Source organism: Rhinopithecus bieti, unplaced genomic scaffold, assembly GCF_001698545.2.
Source record: "Rhinopithecus bieti isolate Rb0 unplaced genomic scaffold, ASM169854v2 scaffold_17971, whole genome shotgun sequence".
Classification (NCBI taxonomy): domain Eukaryota; kingdom Metazoa; phylum Chordata; class Mammalia; order Primates; family Cercopithecidae; genus Rhinopithecus; species Rhinopithecus bieti.
In genome coordinates this window covers 3,934,188-3,954,266 of record NW_016809834.1, presented here as the reverse complement: position 1 = coordinate 3,954,266, position 20,079 = coordinate 3,934,188, and the positions used below count along the sequence as shown (strand labels likewise).

General features: G+C 35.5%; 1 protein-coding gene across 1 annotated transcript in view; it reads left to right on the top strand.

Moving 5' to 3' along the window:
• Positions 1–20,079, top strand: part of SOX5 (SRY-box transcription factor 5) — a 437,995-nt gene that overhangs the window by 206,714 nt on the left and 211,202 nt on the right. Inside the window, 2 exon segments of the mRNA XM_017890553.1 lie at positions 2,309–2,395; positions 16,599–16,771. Coding sequence (XP_017746042.1) covers positions 2,309–2,395; positions 16,599–16,771 — 260 coding nt within the window.

Here is a 20,079-nt window from a genome sequence, read left to right as displayed (position 1 = left end):
TTTTTTTTTTTTTTTTTTTTTGTAGTGTATGCTTAAAAGTCAAGTACTTGAACAAACTGGCTCTGTTTACCAGCCTTATATCTTTATGCTAGTTAATAAAGAGGCCAGGAATGTTCTGCAGGTTTCAGAAATCTGGCTGCTGTTTCTTTAACTCTGCAACTTAGACAGAAGACTTCTGTTTCTTTATGAGCACACTACAGTGAATATTTTGTCTAGCTGCAGGGGAAAAGCTTTGTCATGGACTTTGCAGACAATAGCCTTAAAAGTAAAATGGTCTGCTTTTGGTGCCTGGAGGTTCAGGGGCCTATTGTTAGTGCACAATGGATTTCTATTGCTGCATTCCTGCTTTGCAAAGGTTTGTTAGCTTTTAATGACTGACAGTACTCTATTGCAAATAACATATTGGCTGTGCCCTGTTTACATGCTACTCAAGAATTTTTGTAGAGTGCTGGAAAAAAGAAACAGTGGTGTTTGTTTGACCTACTCTGATAAGGTTTAAGAAATAAATTTACTCTCAAACTGTTTACTGGGAATGTAGAAATGTTGGAAGTCCTTGCGGAAGTATTTCAAAGTTACTTTTAAAGCCTCAATGAAGAGAAATACTGGTTACAATATGAAGATATTTACTCTGTTTTATGACTCCTAGAGTTGCTGTTAATATTCTGAAACAATCCCACAGAGAAATTGGGATATTTTAAGAAACACTAAAAGTAAATTCTTCAGTATTAGTTCCTTAAATGTGAAAAATAGAGCTATGTGTTTTGTTCCGAAGGAAAAAATTTATTTTCTTTCATTCATTTCAACTGCATTCATTCATTTCAAATTCATTCCATAGGTAAATGTGCATATATTAAGTTGTTGTAAGTGCATATACATATTTGCACGTATGTATATATGTATACATATAGACTATGTAAAAAAGTAATCATTCAGAGCTTTTCACCATTTTGTTTTCCACAATTTTCTTACATGTGAGACAGAAGTGTTCCATATTGTTATTTTTTTTTTCCCAAGGAAAATTGCACCTCTGCTTTGTTGAAAACTCCACACAGGCTTTTTGACTCTGCTAGCTGACTGCTGTAAAGATGGGACCCTGGAAAAAGTAGATAGCATTAACTAAACATGATGATGAAAACTCTTTAAAACGCATTTTACTGTGGGGAAAATTAACCAGTTTCTAATAATATTATGGTCTCTAGGCCAGAGGGTCTCTTTGATAAGTTAACATGTATGCCCTTTATGCTCCTAGTAGGAGGTAAACAAATGCCTGAACAAACACAAATACACATAAACACCAATGTGGAGAATGGCAGTGTATGTCTTAGATCTATATAATAAGTGTGGGTATTGTTATTTAGATGGAGCATACTGGGACACTTATCTTTTAGTACATTCCATTTTCTAAGTGAATGCTGTGCTAATCGCAGGATTGAAAGCCATTGTAATTGTGTACCCATCTAAGTGCTGACAAGAATATACAATTATATTGTTTGAAACTGAGTTTAATGTTTGGGAGTTTTTATTAGCATTTATATTTACTTATACATTAAAGTTCAACACAAAAGGAAAGGTCAAAAACTATGTTATATGTAGAAACAAATACCAGACTAAAGCAGAACCTTGCTTTCTAAAATGTGTGTGCCCTGTCCGAACACAGGGCATTGTAAAAGAGTGTGATACAAATCTGAAATAAGTAAGTAATAGGTTTCCATTATATAGGCATTCCTCACTTCTCTAGATTTTGCAATCTTTTTAAAGCTTCTTTTATACCAACTTTTTTTTTTTTTTTTTTTTGCTTATGTTCGCGGTACTGGCAAATCTTACCACAGTGTGCTTACCGCCACATGATGTTAAACACATATTATAAAGTGGATGTAATTGTAAACACACAGAGGGATATAATTACATGTAGCAGATTTAAGAGCTAATTCTTTGCCTTTTTTTACTCCGCATTTTATCAACATAATTATTTTTTGACTGGAGACTAACACCCTGAAATTGACAAGCATCCATTATAGCAAGAATTTGTTCACCAAATTGAAAAACAATGAACTGCAAGGTTTATGTGTACCCATTGTCATAAAGAATTAGTATGGCTTTGTTCCACAAGAGGAAAAAGCTAATGATTTTGAAACAGCAGGTGACAAAACACATTCTTTTTTTCCACCCCGTTATCAGTTTTTTGATGAAGCCATTATAAAGTGGGGCTGGGATAGGATTGGCCTTATTTTTAGCTGATAGACTTTTAATGAGCTCCATTGTAAGGAGAGTCATGTTGATTTGCTTACTTCTTTTTTTCTTTACTTAGAAACCCCCAGTATTGAAAAGCTACTCTCAAAGGACTGGAAAGACAAGCTTCTTGCAATGGGATCGGGGAACTTTGGCGAAATAAAAGGTAATATAGTGTGATTATTTTGATCCAAAATGTACCAAAATGAAGTTGATATTCAGGAATATTAATGGTGATAAAGTATGTCTGCCCTCACCTCTTCTGCTGCTTGCATTCTATGTGTTTGTGGTTTCTTCTTTCTGTCTTAAAGGAGGACATAGCAGGGTTCTCATATTCTTTCTTTCTTTGTGCCTTATAGAATAAATGATATGTTGTTTTCAACAGAATCACTCCACTATACCTCTAACAGGCTCTGATTTTCATCATTTAAAAAAAATTAAATTATTTATTTTATAAGTAAGAATGTACCTACAGCAAGGTTAAAAACTGTGTTTTATAAGATAATTTTGTACATTGTACATATAAGAAATATGGCTGTGTATAACCTAAATTTAAAACCAGAAATGATGAATAGGGAGAGCATAATAGAAGGTTGTTTTGTACCAGTCAGGGTAAAATTTTGTTTTGGTTTTATTGGAATCAGCAATTACATCCAACGAAGAAAAGTTCTGTGAAACTATTCATATCTTAATAAACTCCTACTAATAACAAGGGGAGAAGATTTAATTTCCTCATATAAAATAAAAGCAAATTATCCTTTCAATTAATTTAAAAGTATGTTTTCTCAAAACATGGTAGGCAATCTGTGGTTTTCTATTTGTTGCTAGTAGGACACTTAACATTCTGAGCTCTACAGTAGGATTTTGAAAGTCAAGATACTTAGTAATCAGTATAAAATATTTAGTTATTGGTTATATATTACTGTGTATAGTTTTGGTAGAGGCTAAATATATATTTAAAACATCACCAGATTTATATTATTATACATGTGAAATATGTGTGTAAATAACTTTTTTGCATATGTGTGTGTGTGCAAGTGTTTTCCCAATGAGAGAAGCAATTTTCTCTCTTAAGGCTTTACTCCATCAGTGTATCCTGGAGAAAGGCAGAGCGTCGGTCTTAAATGTTTGGCCTACATGACATTAACATCTGGTTATCTAAACACATCCGCAAAATGTTTTACTATATATTTCATTTTTCATGCAAGTCATTTGGAATTACATGTATTTAGGCTATGATTACTTGTGAAAGGGTGATGAGAAAATGAATTGGTGCTAATCAATAAATTCAGTAAACAAAATCTACAATGGAATCAAATTCAAATGAATGAGAATTGATATGCCTTAAATAGCTTGAAGACAAAGTTTAAGGAGAACTGAGAGGTTTCATCTTCAGAGGCTGCAGGTCCTTGATATTATTTTGATGGATTTTAACCCATTTACTCCTGAGGCATAGGATGCATTCTCCAAGGTTTTTTATTCTCCTCTGACCTAGGTAATAACTCACAGTAGAGCAGAGAAGACTGCCTTTTCCAAGCCTTCTGATTTCATTCCAATGGAGGACAAACATTTTTTCCCTCTCTCATTTTCCTTCACAAGTCAAACTTAAAAGCAGCAACAGCAGTGATGACAAGCTTAGAGGAAAGCTCGGCTGTCCCTTTCAGGCTTGCCTTGGGGGTTAGTTTAGGAAGCTACAGTACAATCACAAAAGAAGTTTCTGTCTTTAATTTTGAATTTTTTAAGCTTCACATTCAGAGTACAAGTTAGGTTATTGTCCTCTGGTTCTGTTCAAAACACTGTTTTCTGATGCATTTTAAAAGCAACTGTAGGTCTTTCTTCTGTTCAGGGCTTGGTTATTAGGTGTTCAACTCAGGTTTGGCAGTAAACCTGGAAAACAGCACTGGGTTACTTTTCCTACTGACTGCCCATGACAGTTGCAATTACTATCCATTGTTCACAGGTGGTTAGAAAGTGGAGAGGATACAATAGTGTGTTACCCTCTGGGGGTAAGTGAATTTGACTTAAAGGTTCTTGGGGGTGTCAGGCACAAAGATTATATAGGGCCCAGGAATGTAGTTTTCCTGCCACTTCAGAAGTCAGACAAGAACAATGGCTTAGTTGTTTTGGAAGTAATATTTTGAGGCAAATAAAGATGTAAGTCTTATGTTCTCCTATACTTCTTTAGTTGAGGGAGGGAAGAATAAGTAAATTAAAAAAATATGAATGTATTGAATTATTATTTATTAAGGTTAATTTAAAATAATATATTTAAAGAGAACCTTTGCATATATTAGGATGTTTCCAGCCTTTGCAGTATTCACAGAGCCTTGGTGTGCATGGAAACTTTTTTCCTCCATTTCTATTAGCCAGTTTCCATTTAATTTTTAATTAGTTCCAGGAGATGTGTGAGTGAATGAGTGTGTGCGTGCGTGTGTGTGTGCCCTTTTCCCTTTTCTGAATATTTCATACTATAGCCAAGTAAGGACTGAGCTCTATTTTTAAGTGCTGTTTTCAATTGCTATCAGTGAATTCATTTCAGAGCATTTGGACAAATATTACAATCATAGCTTGGAAGGGTTTAGAGAGGTGTTTCTTACTATTAATATTCAAAAGTAAGAATGATAGACTTTTAAAATAGGAAAATGAATAGCATTTGATTTGGGGAGTTTAGCTATCAATAAATAGTTGTCATGCCCACTTAAAGTCAATCTCATTTTTCAAGAAACAATGTGAGTTAGTAAAGGTCACCTACTTCTAAGAGCATAAAGTTATTTTTCATGTTAGATTATTTTACCTGTTAGAATTTATGCCATTTTATGCTCTGGTACTTTGGAAATGTGAATTAGGTTTTAAAGTTACGTTAGAAACAATCCTCTAGCAAACACATGAAAAGGACACTCGATCTGGTTTTGCAGAACAAAACAGTTTGACTGAAAAGTTCTGCCAACAGCAGTCAATATATGCTATAAACTGATTAGCTGCCCAAAGGAATTATTTGTTTCTTCTTTACTTGTCAGCGACACAGTATGACTGGTCAGTTTACAGAGACTTTTGCCCTTATCTATAGCAGAAGCACTGAGTAACAGTAATGTGAAAGGTGAAGAAATATACTTTAGAGTCTCATAGTTATTGAGTGCAGAGGGAGAAACAATGCCTGTACTCCAGTTGGCAACCAATAGTCACACACAGTTTCAGCTAGCATGAAATTCCATTACACTGAAGGTCATTGCATTGGTACCTCACCTGAGGACAGTATCTGGGGATCCATGTTGGCTTTAACTAATCTAAGCAGATCATTTGGTTTTCAACAAAGTAATTGCAAAATCTGTATTTTGCTGACTTAATATTTATTTGTAGAATTATAACACAAATATCTGCATGCAAAATACTCTCAATTGTTTTTATCTTGATAAACGCAGAGCTGTGTATGGGAGGTTCTCTGGCCAAGTTACTTTAAAAAATTCTAGACCAGTTTCTCTACCTGCCTTATTTCAAGAATTTTTTAGAGCCTGGTTTGTTTCCCCTCAGAATCTCTGATGGATTCTTCTGACCCTGGTCACAGTGCGTTAATTCATGCCCACAAACTGTTGGATCTGTTTTTAACAAAAGTGCCAGGGGCATTTGATATAATTCAACAAATGGTTCTTTTGCAAGGCTATAATTTTGTGTATTCTAGAAGAAGGGCTATAAAGGCAAACACCAAACACCTCTAGAACTGCCAATAAGGGATTCAAGGAGATAATCCATTCAGCAATACTATAGCCTTTCAGAGCTCATGAATTAAAGACATATGCAATGTAGATTCAGTGTGTGGATTAAAGTAGATAATCTTTTAGGTGGCATGTAAATGTTTGACATAGAAGATATATAGAGTCAGTCAGTGGCTTGAAAGGGACAATTATGTCTAAATAACATTAGATGATTTGAAGAAAGCAGACTTAGAATAGGAATCAGATCCTAGGTAATATAAGTTTTATAAATTTAAAACATGGAAACTAATATTTCAGCATTTCAATATGTAAGGATTTATAACACCTCTAAAGTTGTTTCAAACATGTTCTTTTAAAATCCAGTAAAGCTTTAAGAATCATGTGGTTTACGAATAGTAAACTTGTGATTATTACATTTGTGCATTAACCTAAAACATATATATCTGCACATTTTTACAAAGGGGTTGGAAATGTTGATTATTTTCTGAGAGAACTGTTGGATCTGGAATTTGTTCAATACAAGAGTCAGCCATAAGGAAGGTACACAACATGTAGTCATTTACTTCTAAATAAAGTAAATGTTTAATGTTTTTAATCTACTAAGCTTGTTTTATAGTTCCTCTGTAGTTGCTTATGAGTAATGTTTTCACTTTTTATAAAAACTATTTCACAAGAACTAAAGAAAGACTGCTGGCACGTAGAATATAAGTTTTCAAAATAAGTTTGGCAATGTCTATAAAAGCAAAGAGTGACTGCATTTTCTGTAAACCAGTGACTTGCTCTGTCTCATAATGCCAGTGTCCTCATGCCAGTGTGTAATTACAGCTAGTGATTGGAAGAAAAGGATGGGTCACTGTATCTCAATTGATCTGTATATTGATAGACCAGTTCACAATTAGGAAGTTTTATATACTGTGTACTTTTTAAGGTACTTAATAATGTGTTTTAAACATACAGTCAATCAAATATTAAACACTTACATATTTAATCTGGGTTTTGTATTGGAAAAAATACTCTCCTCAACGTGTTTCTCATTTAAAAATGCATTCATTCATTTAAAAAAATCGCTTGTTTGAGAAGCATAAAGATTTTAAAATTAAAATAATTATAAACACATTATTTGTTTTCTTGTAGATATGAATTCCAAAGCTGTTTAAATACTCTCCAGACTATTGGGTAATGCAGTTAACCTAAAACCTTTTCCTCTTTTGTAGTAAAATTTACTAGGAAAGCATGGTATAGCCACAGTGATTTGATGTTATGTGGGCTGATTCTTCCAAGCACTTGTGACAATCGGGCTACCACTTTTGGTTTATTTCCTCATCTACTCATTTTTGAAAAGTTGCCGATTATGATTTATTGCCTGCTACTTAGTGAACATCTTCTTACAGGCACTGTGTGAACATCTTTCTTACACAATTATTGTGACATCGTCATTTAATTCTAATTTTACATATGAAGAAATTGAGATTCAGAAACTAATTATCAAACACCACATTCTCTAGTTGTGGGAGAGTCAAAATTTGAACTGCCTTTAAGGCCTGTGTGTTTTATGTAACGCTTAGCGGTCTGTCTTCAACAGAGTTTGACTGGGTGATCTCTAGAATCCTTTAACACTGGAGAGACCTATCAAACCTGGATGAAGAACTTCTATAATTTGCCTCCAGGATACTCTGTCCTTAGATCTGCCCCTAGCACACACACACTCAGTTTTGTATTGTTCCCTGTTTACATATTGACCTGTCCCTTGTAGACTACCTAATATTCTGTTGGCTCAAAGTTTGGAATGTAGTGCATATTTGAGGAATGAATGACAAGTAAAAAATGCCATGTTTTGGGATAACTATTACTGACTACATTCCAAATGCAGCACATTTAATGTGATATTTTAAAATAATGGATTTATGTTTCAAGTACAATAAGTAAGTGGATGGAATAGTCTTGGAAAAGTTCCTAAAATTACAGTCTCCATTAAAAGGCAACATTTTTTAATAAGATGTTTTACAGAGCAATACTTTTTTAAAAGGTAACAAGAATAACCCTTTCACTCACTATAGAAATTATAATGCATACATCTCTTTCATAATGTCCCAGAAACAAAACATTCACCATGTGGCAACTGTAGTGAAGACTATAGCTACTTGTTAATTATTTTATTCACTCTGATGGTGTCACCCTTAAAATGGAAAGTTTTCCACATTCGATATATTTAAATCCAAGCCAAGGCCCACCTTTTAGGAGACTGAAGCAAAAACAACACTATCTTGTCAAAATAAATCAGAAACATATTTAAAAAGGTAAGAATACTTATAGTATTAGCAGGGTACAAGATGTCAATTAATGTATACTCAGTCATGTAATAAACTATAGTATTCCTTACATAATTTTAATTGATTCCAACTTCTGAAGGATATCTATATTGCAGTAAAGAATATGTAGCTAAATTTTATCAAAGTCTGATTAAATTCTTTCTTAATGTAAAGAACCAATTAATAGATGTTTGAATGTAGGATAACATAACAAAAAATACTCCTTTCATGAGCTGTAATAGTGCCATTTTATTTAGCCTTTTGATGAGGGGAGGTCTGCCTTTTCTCTTTCACTGGATAAGAGTGCTCCTGAAAGAAGCTTCCCTTATACATTTAGACTAACTTAGTTTTTATTCATTTTATTTTCAGTTTATTCAACAAAAGCTGTTGTCTGTCTTGCCATGTGGTAGCTCTGTAGATGTAATGGTAGCAAATACCATTAATATTTAGTAGACAGATTCCTGCCCTCCTAGAGCTTATAGCTTAGTAGTAGTTCTTCATCAGGCGGAATATTAAAAGGCAACACAATGAATGATTTTTAGATGTTTCAAGTGAAATACCAGTTGAAAGTGACATTTCCATAAAAAAATTAAACCAAGTAAAGTCTTATTCAAATTGTAACACTAGTAGTCTGATAAACGCGAATAATAAAACAAATAAAACACCTTTGCAAAGATATTCACTTTGAAACAAAGAATTAAATTTTTGGTAAGTTTTTTGATGGAAGAAACATAATTAGTTTACTTTTAGCTCTAAACTTCTAGGACATTTTTTTCTAAAGTGAGTTTACTTTTACTTTTCCTTTATTTGGACAATAGTTCCCAATGGTTTACTTTGATTTTGATGATTTGATTTCAAGCCATTTATCTATTTCATTTGGGTGGAGTAAAACAATATTGGGGAAATAGTAATTTTGTGTATTTTTTCTTATTATTTCTATGTTTTGAGATCATCTTTAATTCAACCCTGATGAGGGTTATTCTTGTGCATAAAATTGTACAATATCAGCTAACCAAGGACTTTTCTTTGTTCTTAAGTTTATTTATTTTATTCATTCAACAAGTGGTCATAAATCTGTATAAAGGTATCCACTATGTGTTAGGCATTATTCTGTAGATGCTAGAAATACAGTGTTGAGCAAAACAAATTATAATAGTATCCTATTATCATAAAGCTTATACTCTACTGGGAGATACAATAAATAAATAACTATATCAATAAGAATATAACATATAATGCTAACTACTATAGTATAAAAATCGGGTGATGTGATAGAAAGTAAGTTGTGATTGCTTTTATAATTCCAGTGGTCCGCGAAGGCCCTCCGAGGAGCTGGCCTTTAAGTTATTACCTTGGATAAATTTGATTGTATTTTTTTTTTATCTCTTACATTTAAATTTAAACTATCTGAAGGCTTGCATTATTTTCTGGCTTGTACTTGTAGGATCCTCAACGCTTAAAAACAGTATGAGGCACATGGGAGCTGCCCTGTGAACATATGCTGAATGAAGTAAAGAAAAAAGCCAGTCACTTAAAGAGGATGATTTTGCTCCACGAGGGGAAATTTGACAATGTTTGGAGACATTTCGGGGCATTATAACTAGGAGTGAGGGTCCCACCTGCATCTAGAAGATAGAGGCAAGACAACTCCCTATGAAAATTGTCTGGCCTAAATGTCAACTGTGCTGAGGTTGAGAAACCGGGATCTGGGGGAAGAGTTTTCTGAGAGTAACAGTTAACAATGAAAGGTCCTATGGTGGGAGCAAGTTTGCATATTGGTATTAGAGGAACTCAAAGAATCATATTGACAAAAGAGAAAATAGGAAGAGATGATGCCAGGGAAGAAGGCAAGGGCCACACCATTCTGGGCTTTGTAAGGGTAGGAGTTTGCATTTTATTCCATGTGCAGAATAAAGCTTTGAAACAGTTTTATACAGACATGTGACATGACTTGATTTACCTTTCTCAGCAGATAACTATGAACATTTGTTTGGAGAATGGGTTTTAGTAAGGAAACAAGTAGAAATAGAGACAATGGCTAGAAAGCAGTTGTTGTAATACAGGCAAGAGATGGTAGTGGCCTGGATTAAGGAGTAATAGTGGAAACGAGATACAGAGACTAATTTATAATATGTTCTAAGGTTGCTCAATTTCCAATTAATTATGTAGGGAAGATGAGGTAGACAAAAAAATGAACACCTGGATTTTGACCAAGCAATGTATGGATGGTGTATTAGTCCGTTTTCACACTGCTGATAAAGACATACCCATGACTGGGCAATTTACAAAAGAAAGAGATTTAATGGACTTATAGTTCCACATGGCTGTGGAGGCCTCACAGTCATGGTGGAAAGTGAAAGGCCCTAAACATGGCGGCAGACGAGAGAAGAGAACTAGTGCAGGGAAACTCCCCTTTATAAAATCATCAAATCTTGTGCAACTTATTCACTATCATGAGAATAGCGTGGAAAAGACCCAGCCCCATGATTAAATTACCTCCCACCAGGTCTCACCCACAACACATGGGAATTGTGGTAGCTAAATTCAAAATGAGATTTGGGTGGGGACACAGCCAAACCATATGAGATCATGATGTCTTTTGCTGAGCTGACGATGACTGAAGCTAGTTCCTTAAGGAATCTGACATGTGCTGCTTCTGTGGAATACAGAAGTATAAATGACTGCTATGCCTGCAGTTTTTAGGCAGGAGGAAGGCTGAAACAATATTTTTGTGTCTTACTTCAGTTATCTTTCATTCGAAGGGGACTGGAGCAGGACTAGCATAGATTAAAAACATACAAGACTGCAAATAACTGAAACATGAAAATAAATTACTATCAGTCACACACAAGTGAACTCATGGCATTAGCTATCTGACTTAGATGGAACAAGTTCATATATACATGACTGTGTCTCCAAAGGGTTATACACTATGTAGACACACACATATATAAGTTATGACTCTTAAAAACCTGAATCTAGGTGAATAAAGAGTAGCTCCTTTTTGGTGGGAGACCTCTGGAGTATTCCAAGGATCTGGTTAATGTTCCTTTCAATTTTTTAAAGTCAAGGATGTCTTGTGACTCTTGCTACTTTCTCCGTTGTTCACAGACCACTTACTAAGTCCTCTCTGAACACTTGGGGATGACCATGAAGAACATGATAATTTAGAGATGAAGCCGTGGGATGGACTTCTTCATCTCAGTTTAGTACTTTTGTAAAATGGGGAAGATTTCTTTTGCAAAAGCTTATTTTTTTGGCTCAACTCTCTTAAGCCAAAACTAGAATTCCTATGCATGTTTAAACTTGAGAATGGTTTAAAGGGAAGAGGCTTTATTCTTTATGTTGTTCATTAAACAGTGTTAGATGATTTGCTATATGCAATACATATGCTATTTGCCATTACCTATAGTAGGTAATGAGGATAGAAAAGTCCATCATTTACAGTTGCTGCTATTGCAGCTACCTCTCCTGATTTTGGGAGAAAAATGTGAACATAAGATAATACAATGCAGCGATTCAATACTATAATAAAGATCTACACATATGCTGTGTAGATTCCCAAAGAAGAGAACAACTGTCATCCGTGGAAATCAGGAAAAGAGCCACAAAAAACAAGATGCATGAGCTGGAACATGAAGAATGAATGTTTAGGGAGAGACTGGGCCAGGCAAGGCACTTGTTAAGGATGGCATTTGCAAGTGCTCAGAGTGTTGGTGGTGGGGTAATGTTAGAACATTCAGTGTGGCTAGAATTTAGGATGCACAGAGGAAGTGGGAAGATTAGGTAATACTTTGAAGGACCTCATTAATTCATAAAAATGACTTGACAATTTTTTCTGAAGCCAATTGGGAGCAATTGGAGGTCTTTAAACAGGGGAAGTGACAGGACTAGACTTTGACATGACATGACTTTGTTATCTAGGAAGGTAATTTTGGTACCAGTTTTAGAGGATAGGTTTGTACAGAGATCAATTGATGGCAGGAAGTTCTATTTTAAAAGTTCTATTTTAAAAATTTGCTACAAAAATTCATGAAAAAAGATGACAAAAATGGCAGTGAAGATAGGGAAGGGAGGCTGGAATAAGAGCTCTCTCTAAGTCAGTACAACAGTGTTTATGTTATCACTTGCTTAAAAGGCATTCTTATGGGTTGAACTATCCACCTTCCCCTACCCACCAACCCTAATTCATATGTTGAAGTCCTCATGCGTAGAACATCAGAATATGAACATATTTGGAGATAGGATCTTTACAAAGGGAATTAAATTAAAATGAGTTTATTATGGTGGGTCCTAACCCAAGATGACTGGTATCCTTATAAGAAGAGGAAATTTGGACATGGGTATGTACAGATCGAGATGATGTGAACACATATGGAGAAGACAGACATCTACAAGCCAAGGAAGGAGACCTGGAACAGATCAACCCTGCTGACAACTTAATCTTAGACTTCTAGCATCCAGAACTGTAAGGCAATTTCTGTCTTTTAAACCACCCAGTCTGTGGTACTTTGTTATGGCAGCCCTGGCAAACTAATACAGAAATATTATTGTATATGCTTAAATCTGTGTTATCAAGGATAAGACACACAAAAATTAATAATAGTGGTTACCTTTGAAGGGGCAGTGTTGGGAGCAGATCTTTTACTATACACCTTTATCATCATTATTTACTAATATGAACATAATAATATTGAAACATACAATTTTAATTAAAGGAAAAACAAACCTATATTGAGGAAAAATTACTGTGATTGATTAATATCAATGCAGGGATGGGTAGTTGAGAAGGAAGTTGAAGACATTAATATTTTAGAATGCTGATTGGTGATAATGCTTTAAAATTACAGGAAAATGGTGAGTTTCACTTTATGCATTTTGAATTTTATGACTGAGCTACACCCTCAGAGATACCCCATTCTGCATCTAAAAATAAGCTAATAGGACTGGGGGACAATCTTAGGGTTGGCACATACCTTATTATTTCATTGACTATGAAACTATGTATTTTAGAACTCAAGAGGTTAAAGTATGCTAAGCATTGTTGAAATATAGTGCTTAGAGGTTGAAGTATGTTAGTTCAAGACCAGAAAAGGTAAAGAATGGGACTGGACTGGGGAGGATATGGGCATTTATGGGTGGCAAAAGAGGAGTCAGTGAAAAAGATTGAGAAGAAAAGTTAGTTAAGTAGGAGTTGAAATGGAATGAAATCGTGTCTAGGAAGTCATGTGAGAATGCTTAAGATGCAGCAAGATGGGCTGAAGGTTCAAAAAGTTTCATATGGATATGGACTATAAAATTAGAAATTTTGTTTTAAATTTGAAATCTTATTTATGTCTTTATGACTAAGTGAAAACAAATAAACAAATAATTTTGTTAATCTTTCACATACTTAATGACAAAATGATATTTGTTAATTCTCATCACCAAATATATACAGTTGACCCTTGAGCAGCACACGCTGCAATGCCACAGGTCCACCTATATGTGGATTTTTTCCCCAGCCAAACACAGATCCAAAATACAGTATTCATGGAATGTGAATCCCACCTATGCAAAGGCCTAACTCAAGTGGGTTGTACAGGACCAACTGTAGGTGTTGAGTATGTGCTGATTTGCTTAAGCTTTTAAATTATACTTCTGCATGTTGAGGTGAAATAAGTTTTTTCTGAGTATGGAAGTAATGTAATGATAACCATTGTGGAAAAATTTCTAAATACAAAAATATGAATCCCAGCACTTTGAGAGACCAAGGCGGGTGGATCACGGGGTCAGGAGTTCAAGATCAGCCTGGCCAGCATGGTGAAATCCCGTCTCTACTAAAAATACAAAAAAATTAGCCAAGCATTGTGGTGTGTGCCTATAATCCCAGCTACTCGAGAGGCTGACGTAGGAGAATTGCTTGACCCCGGGAGGCGGAGGTTGCAGTGAGCCGAGATTGCGCCACTGTACTCCAGCCTGAGTGACAGAAGAAGACTCTATCTCAAAAAAAAAAAAAAAGAACAAAAAAATTAAAATGAACTATAATTCCACCACTTAGAAATAGCTACTATTAATATGTAGCTAAATTTGCTTTCATATCTTAAACATAGACATGTGCATGCATTGAGTGACTATACACATGTTTTATTTCTCTGCAACTGCTTTTAAACCTAGCTTTATATCATAAACTGGATCCCACATCATTAAATTTTCTTCAAAAATAATTTTTTATGGTTGCAAAATACTCTACCGTGGATGACCCATAATTATTTGATTATTCTTATTTGACATTTAGGTTGTTTCTAGAATTTCATTTAAAATGATTAGTATTTAACCCACATTTCTTAAGATATTTTTGGACTAGAATTTTTTTTTTTATGCAGCATATCTCACTGCAACCTCAAATTTCTGGATTCACGTGATCCTCCCATCTCAGCCACCCAAGTAGCTAGGATTACAAGTGCACACCACCACGCTCAGCTAATTTTTTAGCGTAAACCCGGGAGGCAGTGAGCTGAGATCCGGCCACTGCACTCCAGCCTGGGCGACAGAGCAAGACTCCGTCTCAAAAAAAAAAAAAAAAAAAAAAAAAATTGTAGAGATGGAGTCTTGCTATGTTGTCCAGGCTGGTCTTGAACTCTTGGCCTCAAGTGATCCTCCTGCCTGGGCCTCCTGAAACGTTGGAATTATAGGCGTGAGCCCCTGCACCCAGCCTTGGGCTAGATTTCTAAAAGCGGAATTATCCTTTGTAGGTTATGCGCATTCTAAGACATGATGTGTATTGCTATTCCTAGTGTTTATTCCTTGAAATGTGGTAGAAATTTGCTTCTCTATTAACAATGTAGGAAGATGTTTATCTTGCTAGCATTTGAATATTTTCATTAAATAAATCTTCCCAGGATATATTTATATTATTTAATATCAGAATATAATAGTCATGTGACTATTCATAGAGTTAACGTTCATTCATTCTGATGGAATCCAAATATCAGAGATATAATAAATTATTAGCAACACATTATTGACCACCTGCCTTGAAGAAGGATAGGCACTGATAATAAGAAAGAGCATAAGAAATGGTTACTCCCTTACTCACACATTTACTTTTCTGAATATTTGTTCTTTAGGCTATGTGTAAAATACATTAGAACCCTTCTTTCTATTCCAAAAGGGCATATAAAAATTATAAGCTCCTAACTATAGCTGCTACTTCCTCAAATAGAACAAACCGTTTCAGCCTAAACTGGTAGGGTTAAGAAGGGTGACTGAGTTATAACAGATCCTTCTATCTATATATGTATACAGGTGGCAAATGCAGTAGTAAACCAGTGCATAGTGTGTTATGTTTGAAGTGAAAATTGTAATTAAAGAGGGTGTTCTTTCCTACTGGTAGTACTTTATCATAGGGGCCTTGTCTATCTTGTGAGTTCTAAAAGAACAACTAAAAGTGATACTGTTTCTTTTACAGTGAACCACACACATTTCCCTTATATTAAATATACATTTTAACTTAATAAGATTCCTTGGTGTGTTTTAAATATCTTAAGTGTAATATGTATTTTAAATGATTACCACGACTTCTCCAAATCTTGGATTTATGTATTAGCTTGCATGACCATAATGTGATGCTAATTTACCAACCACATTATCTCACGATTGCTGTATTTGTGTTCTCAAACTTAAGTATTTGCTCAGTTAACTATATTTTATTTTTGAAGATAGAGTCTGAATTGGCATATGGGGAATACAGTCTAAATCTTGATTATCTAAATAGATGTTTGCTCTCTTTTAACATAGAATTTCTTAGGTCTGAATCTAACTTTTTTAAAAGAAAGGGAGAATCATATCACTAATATGAATGCTTTGACCTCTTAATAACTATGGCTATTAGTTTTTTATGTCTTTGTCTTGCCTCCTTAATTAGATGAAAAACTATAGTTCTCAAGGCCAAGAACTGTACTTTGGACATCTTTTTATTTCCAGCAGGCCCTAGCATAGAACATTAAAAACTAGACGGTCAGCCAACATTTTTTAAAACTTTACTTATAAAATAAAAGTTAAAAAAACTATAGATTATTACTGGTCATAAGTGTAAAAGCATTCAAAATGTTTGGTCATTCTGGTATTTTGTTAGAAGCCCAATGTGCTATCTATTGTGCCAGAGAGCCAGGTTCATTGTGGTATTTTGTAAAGGGCAAATTGCCATCACTTTTTACTGTTGCATGAAAATGTAAAACAAGGTAGGTAGTGTTTTTGTGTTTATTGAACTTTATATTTGGACTGGCTCTGTATACAACAGAGCCATGTTCATTGAAATCATTACTTTTTCTCATGTATTTTGTCTGTTTTATTGCCATGTGATTTGTAGGGACTCCCGAGAGCTTAGCTGAGAAAGAAAGGCAACTCATGGGCATGATCAACCAGCTGACCAGCCTACGAGAGCAGCTGTTGGCTGCCCACGATGAGCAGAAGAAACTAGCTGCCTCTCAGATTGAGAAACAGCGTCAGCAAATGGAGCTGGCCAAGCAGCAACAAGAACAGGTGAGTAAGAACTTAACGATGCAATCAAACTCCTCAGACATTGTTTTGCCTGCTACTTATAGGTCACTGTCCTAGGCACACAATAATGAATAAGAGTACCTTCCACCTCCCTCGTTAAATAAATTAAAAGGCCAAAAACAAAACAAAACAAAAACCCACCCACAGACAAAACCCAGATTTTAAGATGCTTAGTAACTACTTTGTTGGTAAGTAGCGCAGAGGTAATGTTAATCAAGGTAAATTCTGATAAATCATGAGAAAAATACCATAAAAGAACCATGGAGAGTCAAGAGAACATTTTCAACAAGAAACATTTTGAAAGAATTCATTAGAGAGCTGACATTTGAGATATGCTTTGAAGAACTTGTGGGCTTCAACAAGTAAAGTGAGTTTTCAGCTGGGGGCAGAAAGTTCAGTTACAAGGTCATTATAATACTTTAAATTAAAAAGAGTGAGAAGCCAAATTAGTCAGGGTAATGACCATGGACAAAGAGATGAAAGGAATAAACAGGTGGAAGAGTTATGGTTAGTAGAGTTCTTTGAGTAGGCAAAAGGGAAAGAAAGGGAAAGTGTTGAGCCTAGTAATAGGGAGATTGAGAATGCCATCACCAGAAACAGAGGAAGTCAGAAGAAGAGCAAGTTTGGAAAAGAGAGTGGTTTTATGATGTTAAATTAGAGCTGCTGTCAGGTTTTCCAGTTGGAGGTATGTGAGAGACAGCTAGAAACACCAATCAGCACTTTGGAAGAGAGCTCAGGTGTTTCTTAGGTTATTTACAGAGAAATGGTGGTTTAAACTCTACCGGAGGAGATGACATTCATTCATCTATTTGACAAATAGTAATCTAGTGCTTCTTATGTGCCTGGCACTGTACTAACTAATTACTGAGGCTATCTCAATTAACCAGAGAGACAAAGCCCCTAAATTTTAGTGGAAAGAAAGAGACATATAAAGGAACAGATTAACAAAATGACATTATATAGTGATAAATAATTTGGAAAAATATGAACAGAGTAAAAAGATAAAAGTTGATTGCTATGACAAGGCAATGCTCCTTAGATTGGGTGGCTAGATCTTTCTGAAGCTTTGGCAGTTGAGCTCAGATCTAAATGACATACAAAAGGCAGCCATGTTAATATCGGGGACAGGAGTGTTTTATGCAGAGATGTGGCAGGCTTATAGGCCTTAATTTATAGTGGTAATATTACGAGAAAGCAGAAAGGAACTAAGGGTAGATCCTTGGGAGATACTGGCTTATATAGCTGGCAGAGAAAGGAAAATGAACATATGCAGAAAGAATCAGATATGGAAGTGGGGCCAGAAGTGCCGTGTCATAGAAAACAAAATTGAGATTTTAAGAGGTCATAGGGAACAGTGTTAAATGCTACAGAAAAGTAGTCATTCTAACATGAAATTGAAACTACTAGATTTTTCATTTAGATTCTCATTGTTGGCCTTGAAGAGTAAGACATCTATGGTGTTTTAGTAACCGAAATCAGACAATAAAAACTGGAAAATACGTAGTAGGAAAATGGAGGCAATGCCTATGAACTATTAGTTAAAAAAAAATTGGTAGTAAATAGAAGGTAAGAGAGAGGGGAGGTGACATAGTTTCAGCTGACAGATAAGTATGGCCCTCTTTTTCATGGCTAAGTCCTTTTCCTGTTCCATGTTCTGGGCATAGTCCATTCACCACCCCAAGTGGAGGATGGCCACTATTTAATATTCGTGTGTCTACACATCCCTGCAAAACCTTCTCAACATCTTTCAAAGTATAAGCTAGCAGGATTGAATGGCATGAAGAAATACTCAGTTTATGTTTGAGGAGCTCCTTTTTTCTACCCTCTTATTCCCATTCTACTCTTCTCTACTTGGTGGTTTATGTCTGTTAAAAGATGTTAGTTTTATTTTTAATGAAATGCCTCATCACTTTCATTAAAGATATATTTGGCTTGCTTTTGGATACGGCCCATATGCCTCTAGCTTTGTCCCTATGATAAAAGAGTTCAGAATGCTTGCCTGTAACAGCATAAAACAACACCACTCTTTTCTTATCCTGAACTCTCAATCTTTCAGTCAACTGAATTCTGGAGAATCCTAGGAGCCTCTGAAAATGTAGCTTGGCTGGGGATATTTTTTGTAAATAATCCCTATTTGCTTTGATGGGTCTGAGGGCACACATGTCCTGAAAGATCTAAGCAATAACTGATGGGGAGGAAGTTTCTTTCTTATCTCTTTCAGATTTTAGCCCATCCCTGAATATTATAAAAGGATTCTAGAATCCTTTGATTCTAATACTTTCCCAAGACCTCTGACGTTCTCCTTGGAACTTTACAAACCCCTAGGTTCTTCAAGAATTTCTCTCCTGTGTTGGAGAGACGTCCTGCAGTGCTGCCTCTACAGCCTGAGAGAAGATCCCTGGTGATAGCTACAGGTCATGTTTCTAGAGCCCATTCGGCTCTCCCAGCGCTTCTCTACCATACATAGCAGGCATGCACAGTTACCACTCTGTGGTGGCAGATCTTTTCATGAAGGGCATTTAATACTTATTCTTTAAGGGTCAGGGCAGGTTCATCTTCTCCTGCAAAGTCTTTTTCTGACACTCCTCCCAGCACTCCCTACTGAATGTAGAATGTCCCCATTCTGTGCATTCTAATACTCCTGGTATAGCTGTTACAAAAGCTAAAGGACCTGTTTACTGACAAGCCTTTCCCTCAGATTCTGAGCTCCATTCCACATTCATCTAGTAGATAAATATTCATTGACCACCAATTTGGTGCCAGGTTTTGTTCTAGTTAGTGGGAGTCGAGTAGGGGGATAAAACAGACAAAAATCCCTTGTGTACTGAAATCTAGCTGGGAGGGGTAGACAATACATAAACCAGTAAACTATATGTTGATAAGTATTATGTTGAAAAATTAAGTAGAGCACTGGGGATGAGGGTATTATCTATGGGAATATGTTCTTTTAAAATGGATGCTCAGGGAAGACATTATTGACTGAGAACATGTGAGCAGAAACCTGTCGGAGGTGTGGGAGTGAGCCATGGGGCTGTCTAGGCAGAGTATTCCAGACAGAGTGAAATGTAAGTACAAAGGCCGAGAAGCAGGAGTATCCTTGGGAGGCAGGAACATCCTTGGTGTGTACAAGAGGCAGTTAGGAATGCAATGTGGCAAGCATGAGGTGAAAGGGGAGGAGATGAAATCAGAGAGGTAGCAGGAGGCCAAAACATATACGGCCTTGCAGGCATTATATTCACACCGGCTTTTGCTGAGTGAGAGAGAAGTGTTTTGGAAAGATGAATAGCATG